At 43.4% G+C, this 23,000-nt stretch overlaps 1 protein-coding gene across 5 annotated transcripts in view; it reads right to left on the bottom strand.

The window, feature by feature from the left end:
• Ntm (neurotrimin) overlaps positions 1-23,000 on the bottom strand; it is a 977,299-nt gene that overhangs the window by 14,981 nt on the left and 939,318 nt on the right. For all 5 annotated transcript variants that reach the window (XM_085689785.2, XM_085689786.2, XM_087905740.1 and 2 more), the window contains exons 5-7: positions 5,724-5,858; positions 3,669-3,789; positions 414-565 (exon numbers count right to left, since the gene is read on the bottom strand). In XM_085689785.2, the coding sequence (XP_085545911.2) occupies positions 414-565; positions 3,669-3,789; positions 5,724-5,858 (408 nt within the window). The remainder of the gene's footprint in view (positions 1-413; positions 566-3,668; positions 3,790-5,723; positions 5,859-23,000) is intronic.

The raw sequence follows: 23,000 nt of genomic DNA, 5'->3' as shown, positions 1-23,000 counted from the left end.
ATGTGCCAATGGCTGGGAAAGTTTCAGAAAAGGGAACACGTTATTTAGCCCAGTGAGCAAGAGACTGAAGCTATAAAAGCTCCTCTCTGAGATCTTAACTATTTTGTCCAATTATAATCGGAGTCAGCTTTGGAGACATCACTGAGGGGGAAGAAGTCATTTTTGGCATCTTAAAGCAACCTTTGTCTCCAGCTTCAGGACTTCGGTCATTTTAGATAAATGTACATTCCATTTTCCTTTCTGACTTCTGATGCGGACATTCTTACATGCTTGAGTTTTGTTTTTTTTCTCTCTCTCTCTTTCTCTCCTTTCTTATTCCTTTCATTTGTTCTACTTGGCTCACTTCTAATCCTTTTCTTTTCCTCCATCTCTCTTTCCCTCCATCCATCAACCCGGCCCGGGCAGAGTCTCACCAAATAGCATGATGCTGGCATTGGTATGGCCCAACTTGTTGGAGGCCACACACGTGTAGTTCCCGTAGTCATGTTCGGAGACATTGAAAAAGATCAGCCTTGAGAGGAAAGGTCTGTTTTCCACTTTGACTCCCTTCTTTCCTTCCACCAGTCTAGGCAAACAAGCAACAGAAAAGGAGGGGAGGGGGTGAAGGGAAAAAAAAAAAAACATGGTCAATTTCTCTCATTGGATGAACTTAGAGTCTAGAATTAATCTTCACACCATCGTGATAATTATTCATTCTTCTTAACCGAACTCTATGTTGCCACAGGACTTGGGAAGAATAAGCTACCCAGAGTATCTCTAGAACCCAGTCTGGAACAATCTTCCCTGACCATGTGAGCTTCTGGAGAAGGCAACTGATGGACTGGCGGGACTCACCCATCCTCACTGAAATGCCCTTTGGTTCTGAAGGATGACATGAAGCACCGTTCACTGGGAACAGTTGCCACTGTTCCATCTCCAACTTGTCATATAGCAGTGACCCTTGTAAGGGGTGCTGTCCAAGGCTCTGCAAGCTACTGTGAGGAGGCTTCTGGGAGCTAGTATGGGCGTGGATCCCATTTCCTAGTTTGGCAGTGTCCTCCATAAGAGGAGAAGTCTTTACATCAGAACCAAGATGTGAATAGGATTTGGATTCCATAGTGGGAAGAGGCTTGCTCAAAGCTGGTTTGTGCTTTAACAGCTCAGAAATGTCTTTAGCTAAACACAGTACAGGGTGACCATCAGAGCTTAAAGCACTTTACACTCCTGGGGTGGCACACATTCCCCTCCTTGGGCATTCAGAGATCCACCACCCTCTACTGATATAGGCCTTAAATTTCTTTCTTTTCTTTCTTTCTTTCTTTCTTTCTTTCTTTCTTTCTTTCTTTCTTTCTTTCTTCCTTCCTTCCTTCCTTTCTTTTTTTCATTTTTTCTTTCTTTCTTCTTTTCTTTTCTTTCTTTCTTTTTCTTTTTTGGTAAGATTTATTTAGTATGTATACAGTGTTTTGCCTGTAGGCCAGAAGAGGGCACTAGATCTCATTATGAGATGGTTTAAGCCATCACGTAGTTGCTGGGAACTGAACTCAGGACCTCCAGAAGGGCAGCCAGTGCTCTCAGCCTCTGAGTCATCTCTTCAGTCTGGCCCCAGGTTCCTTAAGGAAGCTGGAGACCTTTCAGTGGTTACCTTCCCTGTAAGCTGGGCAGGGTTTTTTAACTGTAGAGTTCCAGCTTCTCTCCCTTTGACTGACAACAGACACAAGACAAGGAGGAGAAAGCAGCAGGAGAGTGAAGTCCCCAAAGACATCTAAAAGGATTGCCTGTCCCCATCTAAGCCTCTTCTGCTTGTTGCTGAATTCTGTTTATGTCACTGACAGTGAAATGGGCTTCAGCTGTCATTTCCTGGGGACAGGAGTCATACTCCCTCTGAGACCTGAGGCCACGGCTGCCTTGTGGCCTCCGTGGCACAAAGAAGAAAAGCTGTGTCCAGAACCACGGGGTAGACACGTTCGTGGCATGCCGATTGTTAGAAGGACAGAGAAACCTGCTCAGTGGGAAAACACTGGGAATGCATGCATGAGCAAGTGAGAAAATGGACAGAAAAATCAATGGGAAGGAGCAAAGGGGACACTATGAAAGGGTCTCAAGGAGGCCACAAAGCTGCCTGAACCGGGCTTCTGGGTCAGCACTGGGGCATCGTCTCCCTTTCTCTTCAGAGTAAATGATGACATAGATGGTGGGTCCTGCTGGGACTGGTGCTGCCCAAAGCGACAGCTTTCCTTTTCTTTGCCTCAACACACATTTTTGTTGTGTTTTCTTCACACATGTTGGGAGCTCGTTTTTCTGTTACATTTTTTAAATCTATCTATCTTTTTCCTATCAAGAATTTAAATAATAGAGTACAGTGAATAAATTTTCACTAAGACTTAGTACTCAGAATCAGAGTGTGAGTGTGTGTGTGTGTGTGTGTGTGTGTGTGTGTGTGTCTTTAGATCTTGGAACTCTAAGCCTCAGTTTCTCTTTATTACAGTAAGAAGGGTGGGAGGAAAGAAGAATTTCTGATTTCTTAAAAGAAGGGAAAGGGCTAGCTCCATTTCTTACTTCAGTGGGTCTGTTCACCTCTTTCTGCCTCAGGTCTTCCATGTATAAAATGGTGGCTGCCTATACCACACCTTACTAAGGCTGCCAGCATGTGTGTTCTAGAAATCCAAAGAGTGGCCCTCACTGGATGTGGATTTTAAGATGAAGTGACTGCGTTCTCAAAACAACTTAGTTTATTGGAAGAGGAGCTAGAAGACACTTAAGGCCTTGGAGGCTGCATGAGGAAAGAAGAAAGAAACCCCTGCAGTACGACTCGCTCTGCTAGGACGTCCCCACTGCCCTTCTCAGACTCTCCTTGTGGTCTTCCATACTTAGTCTCTTCCACTCTTTGCTCATCTACCCTCAGATCTCGCGGGACTTTGTCCTTCCTCCAACACCGCCACCTCTACTTTTATGAAAATATTCTGAACACAGGCAGGGCTTACACATTTAGTTGTTGTTCACCCACCTTCAAATCGCTCTGTGCTAGTGGTAATTGTCATATTGTCTGGCTGCACCGAGCTGCTGACCCCTGCGCTGACATGCAATTTGATAACTCCTCGAAATGATCATCCTCACTGACTCACAACAAATGTCCCTGTGACGGCTGCGACAAAGGGAAGGAAGGGGCCAGTCCTAACTCTTTTCTCCTACAGAGAAAGGACAACCTTCATACAAAGGGAAGGTGCAAGAGGGTCAGGGACTCATACACAGTGGCACTGAGAACCTCAGGGAGGGACGTGTAGATTTGAGCTGGGTAGGCAACTTGAGAGCCCCTCCCAGAGGCAGGTTGAATTTCTTGGGTCTGAGAAAATGCTAAAAATAGCTTTCTGCAGAACACATTATTTTCATGGCCTATAAAAAAAAAAACAAAACAAAACATCACGGGGTTCACAATGCTGTTGGTGGCTTTTATTTTCTGATTTTTGCCTGGCTAAATTATATTACCTTTCGGGCTCACTGGGTTGGCAAGTGATAACACTGGCGACGACACTGAAAGCCTAGCTGAACTTTCCTTAATTTAGAAGAAGCTTGCTTGCACATCGCACTCCCATTGGGTGTCAGGAGAGGATTTCCCAACATTAGATGGTGTCTATCTGCAATCAGGAGCGGGGAAGGGATGCTGATGAGGAGAGGGGGACCGAGCACCGTACCTCTTGTCATCCTTGAACCACTGGAATTCTGCTGAAGGGACTGCCGAGGCTTCACACTGCAGAGTCCCCTTCTGCCCCACAGGGACACCTGTACCCTTGGCTTCTGATATGTATGGCGGATCTGCAGAGAGAAGACGGTCCGTGCCATTTAACAATACTTTTAAAAATGAAAAAAAAAAAAAAAAAACAAACCAAAGCAACAAACTGCCTCATTCATGGACTCTGTTTCCTAATCTCTGCCCTATTTCTGCTCATCTGCATCATTAAGCTGCTATCTGGACTGCTCCAGAGAACGAACACGGACTGGATGCCATTCTAAAGGAAGACATCAGCTTTTGGCACGTGTTGCCTCTCTTCTCTGTGCTGAGGTGGAGCCATGAGCTCCTGAGACACCGTGCCTGTTTAAGTTTTTTAGCATTCATAGGCTGACACCCACCCATCAGCCTTCCACTCCATGGGGTGGCAGGCAGCACCTTTAATCATCCTCACAGAATTTCCGCACACCAGGTCTCACCAAAGTGTAGGACTTCCAGCTATTCAATTCCCACCGAAGACTCCCTGATAACTAATAATATTCATGGAGAATCGCCTGAAGGATGTGCAGACCGGTCCTTCCCGTGAGCATTCTGAAATGGATCCCGTGCTCAACTACATCTCCTTGCTGGGTCTGCATTCATTTGAAGTCTTCAGTCAGCTACCTGTGGCATACCGATAGTCTGCACTGGTGGGTATTATACAAGAGTAACTCTAAAATTACTCTTCTGTTTGATGTCAGGGCACTGAGCATGATGTGTTGACTGTACCAGACAGTGGAGAGGATTTCCTCTGGGGTCACATCACCAGGAAGAGCAAGGTTTCTCCTAAGAAAATTATTTGCTTTTGCCTTGCAGATGATGTGTGTCTCAGAGTAGATGATGTTTCCTTTGCGTTAGCCTTGCGAAGGCAGATTCTGAATGAGAACCCAGCAGCCTGACCCTTTCTAGTTCATATTCTGTGGGTTGACTCCCCCTTTTACTAATTTCCACAATACACTTGTCCCTTGACTTCCACCTTTGCTTTACTTTTTAGGTTCATGGTCAACAATTGTAAATACTCTTAAGTTCCCTTAAAAGTAGAGTTTAAATAATAGGAAAACAAGGCAGTACTGCTTGACCTTTGTGCCTTAAGTGTTTCCTATCACCGAGGGTCAAGCCAGAGCACAAATCAAAGCAACAGAGATGGAATATTAATCTACACACAGCATCCTTGCCCTCCCCCACCCTGCCCATGTTGGAGGGGAGGGCTTCTGTGACGCTGGTCTAGGTCTTGGGTTACATTCTGTGACAAGCAAAAACCTTCCGCAAGTCATAGGGAGCCAAGTCAATGCACATAACATGGAGTCCAGAGAGAAAAGGGGAGGAATTGGTAGCAAATTCATGAGGATCAATGTCGGGGAGAATTCAGAAGGTTGGTCAAGGGAGAATGAAGTTTTCGCAGCACTGGCCTTCAAATGTTTTGAATTGTGTGCCTATTAGTTAAAAATAAAAATTTGAGATATACCTCTGAAAAACCTGCATTTGTGCATGCTAGTGTTTAAATTATGTATGTAATTAGTGCTCTATGTTCATCACCATCTTGATCACAAAAGACTGAGACACAAACACACTCCACACGCAGGGGTAGTATTTGTCTCAGCTCAGGCATCTCTGCCCCAATGGAAGTTTCTGACTGGGAAATCTCTCACTGCATCACATGAATGAATTACAGGAAAAGTTTGAATTTTGAAATACATGTATATGAAGCAGGTATCTAATATTGTTTATTGATTTGCTGATCATGTATGAGACTTTGATGTTATATGCTATATGATGTCAATTGCTTTCAAACAGAAAGGGGCACTGGGCCTGTGGAACAAAAGAAAAGAAAACATGACTTTGGCCTCTTAGCTTTTGAGAGTAGAGGCCAGAGAGTGGTGCTGGGTCTTTTCTGCCACTCTGAAGGCTGGCTTATTGCTGCAGGCTTGATAAGAGACCAGTCTCACGCACTCATAGGGCCGGGGCTGGCAGGGCCACTTACAGTTCACGGTGACCTTCACTCTCCGTACCACGGGTGCAGCCACGTCGTTGGAGGCGCTGCATTCATAGTCCCCCGACTGCTCCCGAGTGATGCCCTGAATTTCCAGGTACTCGTCTTCACTCACAAAGCCGACGGCTGCAAGAGAAAGAGTGGGGCAGAATAAACTGACTGCAGAAGACCAAAGACACCCATTAGAAGACAAAGTAAAGGGACTGGGGATTTAACTCAGTGGTAGAGCACTTGCCTATGTCTGGGCTCAGTCCTCTGCTCCAGGGTAAAGGGTGAGGGGTGAGGGCAGAGGGGTGGAGAGGGAGGAAGAGAAGAGAAAGTTTGAACTGGTTACCTCTGGAGAACTGTCCCTTTGTCAGTGCAGATTCTTAGGAACTCCACAGAGCCTTTCTTCCCTATTTCTGCCGCCCCCTCCCCACACCCTCTTTTCCTTGGCTCCCCAGTGTTCTAGCTGCAGTGTTTGTGCTCCCTCTGAACTCATGTATGGAGAGAATTAACTGGTTCTCCATAAGTGATTAATAATTTTGACATTTACACTGCTGGGATCTTACCACATGGTTCAGCTCTGGGACTGGAGCCGGCACCTTAACTCTTTCTGACCTCCAGACACCATTTAAAGTGAGCCTCAGATGCTGAGCTTCCTGATACAATCCCGGGCATAAGTCATTTGAGGATACTGCATAATGGTTACACACACACACATGCACACGTATGTACACACACACACACACACATACACTCACACATACACTCCATGAGACACACCAGAAGTTAAACACATAAATGAAACACCTTTGTTTTTATATTAAGCAAAGAAACAGCAGATACCAGTTTTTTAGACACCGATCTCCTGGAACTCTTAGGCAGAAAACTCAAAAGAACAAACCAATATGGAGACCACACATGTGATGTCAAGGCACAAGAAGAGCAGAAAGTGAGGAGTAAGAATTCATGACTACAAATCTTTCCCTGTAACTTAAAGCATTCAGAAATTTGATTTTACATCTCCAGTGAAGCATGGTCAATAATAATGAGACCATACCCATACCACATTCCACACATGATATACAGTCATGAGCATTCAGTTATGCAAAGACTAAGCCTCCGCCCTGCCCCACTCTTTCAGACATGGTTTCCTATGCTCAAGGCTGGCCGCCGGCTCACTGAGGTGCCTAGACCTTACACACATGATCTTCTTGTCACCTCCCAATGTTAGGATGACAGATGTGTGCATCTGTCACCTTACACCAAACCTGGGTAAGCCCAAGACACTTAGGGAATCCGTTTCCAAGTTTGTCTCAAAGCTATCCTGTGCCTTAGTTTCATATAAACAAAGTTTCGCATTAAAAAAAGGAAAATGCTGTTTACACTCTGGGATTATCCTTCCTTAACTGTTTAGTGAGGGTAATGAAAATGGTAATATCCTAAAGTAAGGTGATGTAAGAAGTGAACAGCAGGGGGCACTGTTACTAATTCTGGGACAAGGAACTGAATTGGGAATATCCCTAGAATAGGAGACTCACCTTTCTAGGTGTAACTCACAAAGCAGGCCTGATATCTCACGGTTACTGAGAGCAACCAATAGAACACAGCACACAGAAAAGCACTTGGAAGCCCCCATGTACTCCCCACTTGGTAATGTAGCTAATCCTGAAAGCTTTAGGGAAGCACAGCGGGAGGTGGGATGAAGCTGCATTCATGTGCACAGACCCAGAAAACAGAGACTTTTGGATGCAGGTCATAAAATCCCTCCATAATGTCACATGTTTCTGCTAACCCAGAACGTGAAACCAAGGGCTAAGAAATGAACATAATACAAAGAAGGGTGTGCACGGCCTGTAAACTGTAGCCATACATGACAGTGCTGTCTTTATTCTTGTCATGGCAACGGTAATAATAGCCATAGCAACAACAATAATAGAAAAATAAACACACCCCATCGTCTTGCAAAAAAAAAAAAAAGCCATTACTGTCTACTCAATTGCAATTTATAGCCATGCCTGGGGGCAGGCTTTGAGATCCCTTTTGCTCAAGCTTCCCTCTGTGTGACTGTCAGTCAACTTCCTGTTGATGTAGGATCCTGCAAGATGTAGGACTCTCAGCTCCAACCCCATGTCTGCCTGAATGCCACCATGCTCACCACTATGATGATAATGGACTGAACCTCTGAAGCTGTAAGCAAGCCACCCCAATTAAATGTTTTCTTTATGAGAGTTGTATGCTGTTTCCTCATGACAATAAAACCCTAAAACACCGAGTTTGTGCAACCATCCAGTAATACTCTACTGACCCAGAACACTCATTTACACATATCTAGGCTTATGGAATCTGTACTGCGTGGGTACCAACATTTTCTTCTTTCTTTTCCCTTTGAAGGAGAAAAGAAGTGCTAACATCTCTTTAAAAAACATGAAAAACATTTGATTGGCATGAAGAAGCAAGGGTATGCCGATTAAGTAGGAAACAGGGCTCACATCCCAGCACAGAAGATCATCAGTTTGAATCCATTAGAGACTCACCGTTTCAATAAAAAACTTTTGTGCCGGGATTATTGTTTTAGGTTAACTCACTCATGAGAATCTTGGTTTGAGGAAGGATAGAGGAAGTGAGAAGGGATTTTAGCGAAGACATTGTGATTTCTCTTATGTGGCTGTTGTTTATTTACCACCAACTGCAGGCCAACGTTTGTCAGATCTTTCCGCACTAGAATGCTATAATTACCGTGCAAAGCATCTCAGAGACCAGTGTCACACTTAATATTCCCATTAATTTTAAATGGTAGTCCTTGGTACATATGTGTGGCAATTGGTGTCATATTTTAATTAGGCTTGCCCTACACCATCTGAAATTAATAATAGCTCGAATTACCAGTGTAATTTATAAATTAACAGTGCCTCAGCATTAGGAAATAAATTAGCTTTGGACAGCTGTTTCTGGATTGAGCTCCAGTGTCATTGCCATGATTGGTGGGACCTCGGGATTTTAAGGCCAGGTAGTATACCACCAAGACAGAGGATCAAGAAGATGGTGGGTTCTTTGGCGGCATTTACTTTCTTTAATTTAAGTCCTTGTTTTTTGATCTGGATCTACGATTCAGATGTACGTGACATGATGAAACCGAGATTTGTAGAAGCAGAACTCTGATTAACTTACTCTGTAGAAATCCGAAAGGAAGAACATTTGGGAGGAGTACAGTCATATGCTGAAATGCAAGCTGGCAAATGGTCACTGACATCAAAATCTCATCAAGTATTCTGCAAGAACGTGGGGGTATGGGTGACCATGAAAATTCATCTCTTCTTGCCAGGTGGTGTATAAGGAAGGAAGCAGATGGTTTAGGATTTGGGGGAGGCATATTCTTTTTACTGATCCAAATATTTAGTATACGTAAGTCATACAAAAGCCAATGAGACTTTATTTTACCACCATACATTCTCAGACAAAGTGAGAAGAACCATGAAGAACCCACATACTTTCGCTGCCTCCCGGTATATACATTTTCTGATGATGGTAAACGAGGTCAGTGAAAAGGAGCTCATAGGTGGAGGGGAGCTTTATAAATGCTACTGATCACTGTTCCCACCTTTCTCATAGTAGGAAGATTTCTTTACTAAGGGTCTAAATGGAAAAAATGGGAAGAAAGATCTCACACACACACACACACACACACACGCACACGCACACGCACACGCCCACGCCCACGCACACACAGTGAGCTAAGCTCGTTAGCACCAGAACGTATGTCCCTATTGGTACCACTTATGACAAACAAGTGAACAGAACACACTAAACCAAAATACAAAGTTTTAGCTTTTTTTTTTAAAAAAATCAAGGTTTATTATCATAGCCATTTACACTCTGGCTGTGAACTGATTGGTGATTTATCGCTAGCATGAGCATAAAGAACTTAGAAAGAATATAGGAGGGGAGAAAAACAGAAACAATTTAACTGAGCACACTTTCTAAATTGCTGCAGGCTTTTTAAGGCGGAAAGTGGCAAACCGCTTGATAAAAGCCAGTGCAAAGAGTCTCTTCATGATCAATAGCTACTTATCTATAAGTTGGCTTTCTCTTCTAGGGAAAATGCATCTTTGGTTGAAAATGACATTCATCATCCTAAAATATTTCCCTCTCCATGGCTCAACTCTTCAGACACCACAAGTGGATCCCTGTTTGCTTTAACATCGTGCCTACGCCTGAGCCTTAATACAGAAGCTTCCCCTCCGTGGAAGGTGCCCACCACACACCAGGGTTTGTCTTGCGTTGGGGCGGAGAAGAAGGTGACAGACCACCTTTGTAAAGAGCAGAAGTTTAGATTCACACAAAACCAATTCTCTTCCATCTGGATTCACGATGTGATGAGTCCACTAACTTCTCTGCACTCCTGGTTCTTCTTCTGAACAATTCTGAATAATCCCATGCACTTCCAGTGCTGTTGGCAGAGGCAGTTGCTATGGGGACTGTGGGAGGCCGGGGATAAGTCCTCGATAGGTACCAGTCCCTCTAATCATTGCTATCATCCATCCCCTAATGCTACCATGACTCTTAAAATTTTATTTCAATTTATTTTAATAGTCTGTGGATGAGGGGAGTATGTGCATATGCAAATGCTGGTGCCCACAGAGTCCACAAGAGTGTGTCAGATTCACTGAAGCTGGGGTTCCATGTGCTGGTGAACCAACACACGTGCTGGGAACTGTAATTGGGTCCTTTGTGAGAGGAGTACATGCTCTTAATGGCTGAGCCATCTCTCCAGACCTCCAGAGCAAAACAGCACTTTTATTAAAGATGTGGTGTGTGTGTGTGTGTGTGTGTGTGTGTGTGTGTGTGTGTGTGTGAGAGAGAGAGAGAGAGAGAGAGAGAGAGAGAGAGAAAGAGAGAGAGATCTGAGTGGGGGCTTGTGTTCATGTGTGCTCTGTACACGTGTGTAGAGGTCAGAAGCTGATGGCAGACATCAGACATCCTCCGCCATCACATAATCACTTTACGTATTGTGACTGGGTCTCTGGATAACACCTGAGTTTGCAGATCCCAGCTGCTCTCGCTAGCCATCTGGCTTCAGGGATCCCTTTCCTCGGCCTACCACACTTGCCAAGATTTTATGTGGGTGTTCGAGCTCCAAACTCCATTCCTCATGTTCATGTAACAAGAGCATTACCCGCTGAACCACCACGTGAGCCCCTCCTCCTATGATTGATAATCAAGCTCTGTCGCTTTTCACCTTAGACACATATGACGATCCCATCTTCGTAGACTGTTCTTACCACCCATTAACCTAAGTAATCACACCACACCTCTATTTCAAATTCAAATTCGTTCATGAAAAATTAAATAATTTCAGATGAACTATCTTTCATCCCCTAAAACGGTATCCTTAAGACCTAATTATCAGCTAGCTGGTACTATACTTAGTGTCTCATTCATTTTCTCCCTACTCTCGTTCCTTCTTTTTGGTTGTTTGCAGGGAAGCTTTCACTTTGTTTTATAGACTGCCCTCAAACTGTGGCAATCCTTCTAACCTAATCCCTGGAGTGCTGGGATCACAAGCATGAGCCACCACACCTTGCTTGGAACTGAAGGATCTAGAAAGTGTTTAAGTTGAAAGGCAGTGTTACAGTAGCAGAATGAAGGCATATGGGGGAGAAGATGGTACAACAACAGGTATGAAGTTTCCCTAAGCTAGGCCATGCCAAGGATCACCAAGAGACACTTAAGGAAGGCCATCAGAGGATGACCCTTTCTGCAGTTGGCAAAGAAAGCCTAAACTAACCAGGGCCTTGATTGATGTATCAAGTGGCCCATAACTGTGAGATAGTAGCATGATTGTTTGTGACACCTAAATTTTTTTTTTTTTTTTGGTTTTTCGAGACAGGGTTTCTCTGTAGCTTTGGTGCCTGTCCTGGAACTAGCTCTTGTACACCAGGCTGGCCTCGAACTCACAAAGATCCTCCCGTCTCTGCCTCCCGAGTGCTGGGATTAAAGGCGTGCGCCACCACCGCCTGGTGACACCTAAATTTTGTATCTTGTACATTATCCCCTGGACGTTAGGTTGCCTCTGAATGTTTTCCTTCCCTGTGGCAAATTGAATTCAAAGTAATGACCCTAAAGGGCTTAAAGAAACATTGGTGGTTTCATAGCCTCCTAGTTTCTGTGCAAAGACAAAGGCATCCTGCAGGAGAATTCTCTAGAGAGACTGGTGAAAGTATACTATGTGGGTCCTACCAATATATATGGAATCCGAGTAGCCTGAGCGTTGGACTTCTCATGGTCTTACCTGGGAATTATTTTGTACAGCCATTGACCATGTAGCTCTAATGTTGTTTTCCAACCGCTGTGGGACACATGCTGGCCTATTTTTTTTTTCAGTGTAGTTGAACTTCTTAAACAATAGGGACCATGTCATCGTTACCTCTGACCCTCAATGAGTCTAGAAAACTTATTTGATTTGAAATTTGTCAAGCACTTATTGATACAATGATTGATTGAGTTAAATGATTACAGTCATTCAATGATCCAATGACTCAATAGGTTGAATTCAATCAAAACAATTCCAGGATTACACATGGTTCACCACCCTTTGGGTGGTTCTGTCTCTAAGGCACTTCTGACAAGTGTTTTTCATATGATATTTATATTTTCTGATTTTTAAAAACACTGTAATTCCTATTAGTGTTTTAGGAAAAGATTTTCTTTAAATACGCGACTTTAGAAGGCTTATGAAACGTTTAGTATAATTTATATCTAGTCTTGGAGCCAATTATTTCCTCAGAGGTATGTGTGATTCATTTAAAACTGTAGCTCAAATGAGTAGGTATGAATTACCTCACAGATAATGTTTTACAGCCAGCTTTTCAGGAGCACATCTACTTTATTAAGCAATGTGACAACCAAAGCATCAAAATGAAGAAGGCTGAATCAAGCTGGATCCATGGTTTTCCCCTCCCAAAGCCCTACGGGAACTTCTCCCTGGACACAATGCTGAGCTCAAAGGCCTGCTGCAAAAGACAGAGAAACCCAAGTGCCTGAGGTCACAGATTGGGCAGTAAAACTCTTTTAACTGAAGATAATAACGACCATGCTATAATTTTTTTTATCATACCCAAGAATAAATTTGTCCGGAGGACAGCTGTAGCTATTGGAGGCGATACAGCTGTCTCTTCACTTAATATTTTTATGGGATGTATAGCAGCCGAGATAAAATCAATGGACCACAGAAACTGGAAAAAATATAGAACCCAGAATCCCAGTATCAGAAATTAGTAGGAATTATTTTTAAAATTTAATGCCAACAGAGAATTTGGCAGTGCCAGCAAAGGGCAGAAGGACTAAAGGAGCATTTTAACTAGTGATACTTCCCACACCCCAGTCTGCATCAGGGGGGTTTCTACAAAGCTCAGACTGGGCTTCAGTACATCTGCTTTAAGATCAAGTGAGCTGGCATCTACCTTGACCCCTTTATGATAGTAAATGAGCCTGCACAGGTGGTGGTTAGACTAGAGGAAGCCATGTTTTTTTTCCAGCACTGGGCGAGGAAGTCCATGGAAACACCGCAGTAGAAGCAGGGTTCTGAGTACCGACTGCAAAGAGCTAGGAGGAACGTTTTAAGGTGGGAATGAAGAAAGTGATCAAAACCAGAAATGAAAGATAAGTAGGAAGATAGTGCCGCTGTGACTACAGGGTCAGGGCCTGCCTGAGCGTCCAGTGTAGTCCTGCATTCAAGGCACCAATCATTGCAATGTAGAACACAGAAGTGGGACTTGTCGGTGACCTTTGATGCTCTGCTGGACAAGATTGGAGGTCACACTGGCTGTGCACATAATTCACATTGAAATAGTGGTGCTAGGCTAAAATTGCGCACATTGAACATGTTTGCACAGTGTGGTATTGGTGATGAATGATTTATAGTATACATAACATAGAAATATTAAGCAAAGGGTCAGCTGCATCCCACCCAATAACTATAGTTGTCCCTAACAAATTTATTCTTGATTTTGATAAAATGTGTAAGAGGGTTACTATGATTTTAGGATAGAAGAATTTTACTGCCCAATCTGTGAATCCAGGAGCTCTGTTTGCTCTGTTCTTTGCTGCAACACATCATCTGGGGGTCTCGGATGAGGCCCGAACAAAACGATTGAAGAGATACTAAGACTATAAGCAACCACTTCCTGGCTGCAAGTGAACAGCCATGAGTTTGGACGCAACCTATAGACTTTACTGTACCGGATGACAGTTCCTTTGTGTTTCGGATCCCTCCTCCATGAGACAGGAAGGTCATACCATCTTACAGGATAACGTGGGTGTGAAATGAGCACACACCTATGGACAGTCTCCCCCCAGGGAAGGGAACTAGAACACCCACTGGTTTCAGTGATATGAACTAAGTTGAGGCAACTTTCAATATAAAAAAATACAGAAAAGAAAATCTCAACTAAGAAATGAAAGAAGGTCAGATATCATCTTTGCTGGTAGAAATGTAATAAACTCCACAAAGGATTCATAATATATCCTTTAATTAGTGTCTTTACTCATTTCACTTAAAATAGGATTTGATTTACAAGGAATACAATTTCTGAGGATCACTTCTTCTTAAAGACAAATCAAGTGTAGTTTTATATCCCAGGCAAGCCTGCTTGAGGGATTGAGAAACATCTCTGAATTCACAACTAAGAGCAAAATGTTAAAGACACATTTACACACACACACACACACACACACACACACACACTCAATTTTCTGCCAGATCTTGATCACAGTTCTGACACGAAAGAGAATCTGATGATCTCTGCAAGAGTGGGCAAATTTAAAAGCTGTCTTTCATAGAAAATGTTCTGGAAGGTTTCAAACTGATTTTTATCCGGCTGCAAACTGAGGAATAAGCTTGAAAAGACTTGGTGAGGAAATGACTTTTGCTAACCAACTTTAGGAAGTGACATGGGCTGAACCGTTCTGAATGGCTGGCTTCCATCTTTATGAGGACACTTACTTCAACAGGTTACTGTTGGTTACCAGCAAACTAGGAGTTCATGTCACAGAGGGCACATGTGGCAGTGTCTTCACGCCAATCCTGATGTGCCACTCTCCGATTTCTAGCTAACGTGGACACTTCTTATTCCTGGGAAGCTCATCTCAATTCTTGCAAATTCCCTATGTTGTTGGATGTAGAGATGTTAACTGTGGCTGAGGTCTTCATCAGAGCAGAGCTTCTGCTTCGTTTATAGGAGGGTTACACACAGGATGATATTCCCCAAACAGTTTCATTGTTCAACAGGACCCCTGCCTCCTGTGACAGAAATGCTAACTATGCTCATAAAATTAATCTGTTAACCTGATTCCATCATAAAGCAATATAAATTTGATAAAAATGTGAAGTGGCACCAACTACATATTTCGTGTGTAAACATATATATGCAAATATGTCTCAGCAAAGTACCTAGTATAGTTCCTCCATATGTTAAAACTAATTCGATATTTGGAAGTGGATGTATGTATATATTTGAATATTTATGAGTATGCACATATGAAGTGTAATATTTCAAGGTATAACGATGAGAAAAGGAATTTCTTTAGTAGTTCAGATTGGGGGAATTATTGAGAGTAAGTTGTCTCTATGTAAAAGAGAAGCTGCAATCTAAGATATTTGTGACAAGGAGCCCTTGGTATGCCTCCCTGGAACCAGTCCCTGTGAGCTTTTTAGGAAAGGCCAGGACATTCCCTAAAGACGGTGGTGGCAGTTTTCAGGGCAGGAGAGGCTTCTGAGGCTACTTGGCTGTTAGCTAGGTGCCCTTCCTACGTTCCCTGCTTAAGAACCTGCCAGCTGAGTTCCGCATGTAGACCATCTATTACTGGTGATGCTATCAAAATCAAAGCACACAGCTGGATGCTCGGAGTTCTCAGCATGATGTCTGGAACCTGAGTATTTGCAGGAGTGCAGCTGATGGCTGCTAGAAAATAAATAAAATATAAATAAATAAATCAGCCTTTGATTTGTAAAACTCAGCCAATTTGATCTGAAAGACATTGATGGGGGATAAATATAGAAGCGTACAGCGCCATGTCATCTCAGGCTCTGGGCGTTTGCTGCGCTGCTTCTTTCTGACTCTCTTGAGACAGGAGTCCGTGTGGTGCTGAGAAAGATCAAGACCTGAACTGATTCGAAATTGCTTGCCCAGATTCATTTGAGGACATTTCACTTCTCTGGGAGACTCCTGAAGGGTTAAGCTATTCCTGGCATATTGCTTTGAGGAAGGACCAAGGCCCTCCCTACTACATTTAGGCTGAGCAAGGTATCCATTCAAAGAGAATGGGTTCCAATAAGTCAGTACAAGCAGTAGGGATAAATTCTAGTCCCACTGCCAATGGCCCCACAGTCTGCCCCAGCCACACAACTGTCACCCACATTTCGAGGGCCTAGTTTGATCCTATGCTGTTTCCTTCCCTGTCCAGCCAGAGCTGGTGAGCTCTCATTAGCTCAAGTAAGCTGTTTAAGTAAGCTTCCCCTGGGGACTGTGACAGCCAGGAGTGGGGGTGGGGGTGGGGGTGGGGGTGGAAGGAATGGGAGGAGAGGAAGGAGTGGGAACTGGGATTGGTATGTAAAATTTTTTAGTTTTTTAAATAAAAGAAAAAAGAAAAAACCAAAGCAAAAGAAAAAATACACATTTTTCAATGGCATATTCTGAATAAAAACAAAACAATTCATATATTCTTCCTGTGGTGGGGAATCTTGCTGGCCAGGAGAGGGCAGGCTCAGCAAGAGGCCCCCTTGCCGCAGTCTCCTGCCCACCCCTCACAGCAGTCTCAAAAGCATGAGGGGTTGTTCCGGAGCACCTGGGATTTAGCTATCAATTCAGAATAAAGCCCTCAAGGTCTAGGTGAGGAAGAGAAGAAGAACACAATGCCAGAGCTAAAGCACAGCCATGTGTGCTTTATCAACTACTTTGTGGCGAACAGGAAGTGAGCTAGCTTATCTCTAAGCCCTTGATGAATAACCACGCACATCCGGGAATTCCCGTGTTCTTTAAAAGGGAAAGTCTTTGTTCACCAAGACCTGGATTGAAAGACGCAGGGAATGGGAGGCTTTACCCATTCGCATGGAGGTCATAGGTTGTGGATGGAGCTGGTGGACATGGCTTTCTCCTCGGGGACAGCTTTCTCAGATGCAGACACTCCTTAAGAAGCACATTTATCAGTGAGTTTGCCAAGGAAAGTCTTACAAAGAGGTGCCTGTTTGGGAAGTGGAGAAGCTGGGGTGACATCACCCCACAAATGAGAAAAAAATCTAAGGGATACAGTCAATCAGTTTCTGAAACAAAAATGACAAGATGCTATGAATACTAGAGATGGAGACGCGACCTCTGTATTTGCAGTTGGTGTAGAGACGATGCACAATGGTCATATACAGAGGACAATAACTGGGCAGGGCACATGAACACAGACAAAGAAAAGGAAAAAGCAGATCTGAAGAAGGAACAGTTGGGCCCAGAGAGGAAGAGACATGACTGAAAACTTTGCATTTGTCATACGTAATTATAGTCTTCAAGTAGGAAGAGGAGGGGGTGTGTTTTCAAACAGTTGTCAAAACCTAGCCACCAACACAGATACTTCATACCCAACTGTGCTACCTGGAGCATGTGCAGGCCCCCTGCCCATCTGTTCGCGAATCCCTCTCAACTTTGTTAATAGTTCCGGTATACACAGGTGGAATTTTTCAACCACATGGAACCTATAATAGGAAGAGTGTGGGGAAAACAACAGAAGGTCTGATATACTATTTCATGCGATACATTACTAATGTATACTTATTCTTCTTGCTATTTTGTATGAAATCTAAATGTGGGGGCATGCACATCTGGATATTGGATAGGAAATGACACAGTAAGACAAGGCAAGCATGATGTTATTGATTTCTGCTTGTAACTATGTCTTTATGAGCTAGGTGACCTTGAAGGAGCTATCAAATCTCACTTTCCTATTTAGTAAGATGCAGGTATCCTTTTACTACTTAGAGACTGGATATGAGAATTATATGAGAAATTTTGTAGAAATGCGCAGAAGAATGATTGGTACACAGGAGGTAATCAATGTTGGAAGAAAAAAAACCACATGAGAATTTGGGGTGGGTACTCAACAATGACACCTGATAAGACCCACATCTCCACCACGTCTACCTTCTCTTTCCAGGCAGTTTGCACTTAGGCAACAAACCTGTGACTCCAGTGGAAATTTCTAGCGAGAATCATGATTTCCATGTCTGCTTTCCAACTTAAGAGCTCGCTAAACCCCAGGCTTGTAGCTGCAGGGTAGTGCCCACCTGTCATTCCCCAGCCTTGAGAGCCTGGATTCCCCCTCTTCCTCTCATCTTCGTTCACAGCGTTGCCAGATTGCCGTTCTCCTGAAGTGAGGCAGAACTGCCTTCCCTCACTTCTCCTCTTCCTCACCTGCAGTCAGGGAATCCTGGTGGAGGCCTCCCACCTGCCCATTGGCGCATGCTGATGTGTTCTATACATTTCCTCATCGATATTATTCTCTTCATTTGGGTCCTCATTATCTTCTCTCCCTAGCTTCATAAATAAATTTTTTTGTTGCCAAGTTTATTATTGCTAAAATATTGGCCATAGTAAAAACCAATCTCATTGGAGAGTAAAAACCCTCCTCCAGTTGACATGACCCAGTGACATGATCCACAAGAGCTCCTCCAGGCCCTTGCCCACGTTTGGGTTTGATCATCACTCCGGGTTTTCCTCAAATGCACCAGACCCCCCAGGAGCATTCTAAAAATATGAGGCAGCACCTGAGTTTGTGTCTGGATCTCCCCCACTGTGTCCGGAATCTAATATCTGCTTTGTCCTCTTTAAACATCTACACAGGCTTCAAAGCCATCTTGGACAGCGCTGCTCTGAGGACCCTGTTGTGACCCGCACGCACCTTTCCTTGTCTCCACTCAGTGTATGTTTCTGTTTGTGGTGCGGTGCAAGAACAATGCTTCATTGTTGTGTATTACTTTTCAGCAGAACTGAATATTTTATTTATTCTGCATCAACAACAGTGTTAAGCCCATTGAAGTCACCAAGTGGTTACAAAGTCAAAGCTGGGGCGAGTGGGAGAGCTGACTGATAGAGGTGATTGACAGGCACATCATGGGCTACTGAGAGGCTTCTGTTCTGGTTTCTTAGAAAATATCTACCTTGAAAGAGTTTTCTGTGTTTGTCTCTTTCCTTTTGTTTGGATGCGTATTTAAGATCTGAATTCACAAAAAAAGACTTCTCAAAATGCCCTAAGACCAAAGAATTTTAGTCCACCTTGCAGAAGGAGAAAAAGCCTAGATCTGGGGTAAAGCAAGAGAGCAGGGTTCGTCTGTGTGCACAAATGTCCTCCCCAAATGTTCTCACTGTTTCTGTCCCCGCTTCCTCTGGCTGTGAGGACACAGTGTGCCCTAATCAGCAGAGTCTGTGAGAGTTTGCTTATGTCATCATCGATCTGTTGCATTTTTCCCTGAGTAGAATCAGCTTGGTGATTCAGTTTATTTGTAATTAGTCAGGGGATGATTGGAGGGGGTGTGATTAGGCCCCTTACCTTCCTGGGAGAGTCAGGGGGAAAAGTGCTGCCATCAACAAGAAGTGGGCCTCTGCAAAGGAAGGGGAACCTCTGTGTAGGGACACTGGCCACACACCACTCAGAGAATAGCTCTGTACAGGAAATGGAAGCAGGATTGAAGGAGATGCTTCCAAGCCAGAGCTGATTCCCGTGAAGGTACTACATTCAGCTAAGCAGGGTAATGCCATGCAAGAGCATCAGATGTACCCAAACTTACACCTTCTGCATCAAGGTGTTTGGAGCCTAAGATATCCATGTTTTTCCTGGATGTAGGATGGTGCCCGCCACTGACAGTGCTATGTCCCCTCCTCGCCGATCTGTTGTTCCCTGTAAATCACATATATGTACAAACCTCAAATCTCCTTCAAACCTGGTAACTCTCCCTTTCCCTTAATTCCTACTAATGGGATTAATGAACATTTCACTTGATCAATACCCAATGGTATTTGTCCCTGGCATGAAAAGTTTAACCACTTTTACTAATGAAAAGTTATTTGTTATTGCTGTTTAATTCTCAAATTCAGGAGACGAATCACGACATCCAAAGCTTGACTGTCCCCTTCCACAGTGCAGTGGAATGACAGAAAGAACTCATGAATGGAGTCAGTGGCTATCAGCATGGGAAGAAGGGGAAGGAAAAGAGGGGAGAAGCGTTAAGCAGAGAAAATGAGGGCCTGAGAGAGGCAGTTGATAAAATTGCATGTTGAGCATATACAAGATCTGTGGAAACCAAAGTTAGTCCAAAGCCCATCATGCAGACGTGAACTAAGTGAGAAGTTCTTTCCCTAGCTACTGGCAATTCTAAGCTAGTGAGAGAGGAAGGGTCCATTTTCTCTAGGAGTGTAACCTCTGATAAGTTGACTACATTCCAGCAAAAGGTCACACATTCCAGAGTATTTGAATAACACAAAATGGTCTGGATGGCCTGAAAAACAAGGCTATAAAGTTGAGTGGGAACTGAACAGGGAGAAAATGGGGGAATCTATTTCTTATGAATCTAGCCTTTAACGACTGAGCCACATCTCCAGTCCAAAGAAATGTGTGAATCTAATCAAAACACATTGGACAACGTTCTGAACTAGTAGAATGTTACGTGTCAAATAAGACAAAGCAAGTAGTTGCCAAAGGCAGATATTCAGTTGTTTAGGCAGATGAGAGGCTTGCTTCCATGATTCCTGTATTCCTATGGAGGCTTTATGCCATTGCTACTCCTGGTGGAATTGAATACAGCTACTCATTTTTGACATCCTCTGATGCTTTCAAGACCAGAGCACCAGGCTGAGTCACCATTTTTTCTACAGGTGAATACTCATCTAGAATAGCCCAGCCCACTCTTTTTCTGTAAAGGACAAAAGAGTAAGTATTTTAAGATCTGCAGATTAGGTGGTTTCTCTGTAGCTTATTGAACACCACTAACACGGCATCAGAGGAGACACTGAAACCACCTGGCTGTGGTTGCAGCCAATAGTATTTGAATGTCATGCCGTTTTAATTTATAATACTATAAAGCGTGGTGCATCCTAAACCACCACTGGGGATTGGGTCCAAGACTTCCTGAAAATATAGAAATCATAGAGGCTCAAGTCCCTTATGTGAAATGTATTTGCACATAGTGCTCTAAGCATGCCCTCCTGGAGACTTTGAGTTATCCCTGGATTACCGACAAAGTCTCACATACTATAATGTATACAAGTATTCTGCCACACTATGTTTTGGGGAGGAGAAGAAGAAGAAGATGTGGTCTGTAAATGTCTTGTGCAGCTGTAAGAATTTTGGATTGTGGGTAGCTGAGTAGATGAACACAGAACTCATAGACACAGAGGGTAAAATAAACTTTATTCTCTTTTTAACCGATATTCAATAATTCAAAAATGAAAAAAAAATAGTTTTACAAAAGTGCCAGCAGGTTGAAGTCGGCCCATTAGCTGTAGTTCACTGACCCTGATTCTGTTTCAATTGCCTGTTTCCATCAGCTTCACAGTGCACTGTTCTTCCAGGCCTGCCTTTGTCTTAACTGTATACCCTCCATCTCTTTTCCCAATGCTCTCCTTGTGAACTCTGGATTCCAGTCTTCATGGTCAGTAGTTCATTTATGTCCTTGTATGCCTGGAGAGGCACCATCCTGACCCTGTCACAGAGGTCTGGGAATCTGGATGGCCCTACAGACCTCCAAGCAGAAGCTACTGATTTTCAAATAAAATCCCTACTTTGTTGTCCCCTGGTGTCTGTGATTCCTAACAAAAGTTGCAGACTGAGTCTTTTTCAAAGCTGTGGTTTTGAGACTCCTATCTTAATAATTACATATTTCTCTTCTTCACATTTCTCTGTTGACCTGAGCATTTCTCTCCATTCATGGAACATCTTTGTTCCTGGCTTAGAGTTTTCATCACCAGTCCAACCCCTACTATTATTTTCAGAGACCTGCAGTCCAGATATACAATTGATCAAAACCCAACTGCCTTATTCTTGATTCTTCATGACTCTTTCCTCTGAGCTCTTCAGTGACTTGCTCCACATTTCAAACCCGGAACTTTCCAGAGACTGGACTACTTCTGAAGCTATGATTGAACACTTCAGTGTATCCATGACATCCTGTCTTTTCACAAGATTTGCTAAGTAACTGGATACAAACCATTATTTTTTCATCCGGGGCTCTCAAAGCTGCTGGCCCAACCTTTACAACCTTACTTCTCCATTTAATCTCTTCTGATAAACCTTAGACTTCTGACCTATTATTTTAATCTCTTATGCAAAAATACCCATGCCCCTCACTTTTATTTCTATGCTATTACCATCAATGGAAAGAAATTGTCCCAGCCGGGTGGTGGTGGCTCACGTCTTTAATCGTACCACTTGGGAGGCAGAGGCAGGGAGATCTCTGTGAGTTTGAGGCCAGCCTGATCTATAACAGCTAGCTCCAGGACAGGCTCCAAAGCTACAGAGAAACCCTGTCTCGAGAAACAAAACAAAACTAAACAAAAACAGAACTTGGTTCCATTTCTGTCAAAATCTAATTCCTCTTCCTTTTTAGGAAAATGTCTGCCCCTCCCAACTCTCCAAAGACACTACTCCATCGCTTGCCTCTGCTCTTTCTGCTGTCACCAGCTTTTGCTGGGCTGGACCATTTCTATGAATGTTTCCTCTTTCACCTTTGACTGTCTACTCTGTCACCACCGTGTTCCACTGACTCGTACTCATCCCCAAACTCCTTTAAATGACCGTCCATATGTGCTATCTGAAGCCCTTCATCCCTTGTTCCAACTTGAGACAGTCTAATCTAGCACCTGTTCACACCTCTCTGCGGACCCTATCCACACCAAAGCCATCAAATGATGGCCATGTTTCCAATGTTTTTTTTCCCATGTTTCCAATTTTATTGCACATGTTTAAGTATCTTCTTAAAAGATTTCTCTGCAGCAATTTACAAGGCTGACAGCTAGCTCCTTTAAATGGTCTTCGCAGAGTCTATAATGTCATAACCTCTGACTTGTCATTTGCTCCTCTGGTAACACCTTTAAAATTGCCTTCATTAGATTCTCCTACTCTGCTCAATTTCTACATGTTAGATTTTTCAGAGCTAAGTCCCGGGGACATTTTATATTTTTTTTCACTGTTAAATCATTTCTTAGGCCATATCGTTTATTCTGCAGCTTTGAAGATCCAGGTATATGGCAA

Source organism: Myodes glareolus, chromosome 4 (assembly GCF_982192425.1).
Source record: "Myodes glareolus chromosome 4, mMyoGla1.1, whole genome shotgun sequence".
NCBI lineage: Eukaryota > Metazoa > Chordata > Mammalia > Rodentia > Cricetidae > Myodes > Myodes glareolus.
The sequence above is the reverse complement of the archived record's forward strand: the minus strand, read 5'-3'. Positions and strand labels throughout refer to the sequence as shown.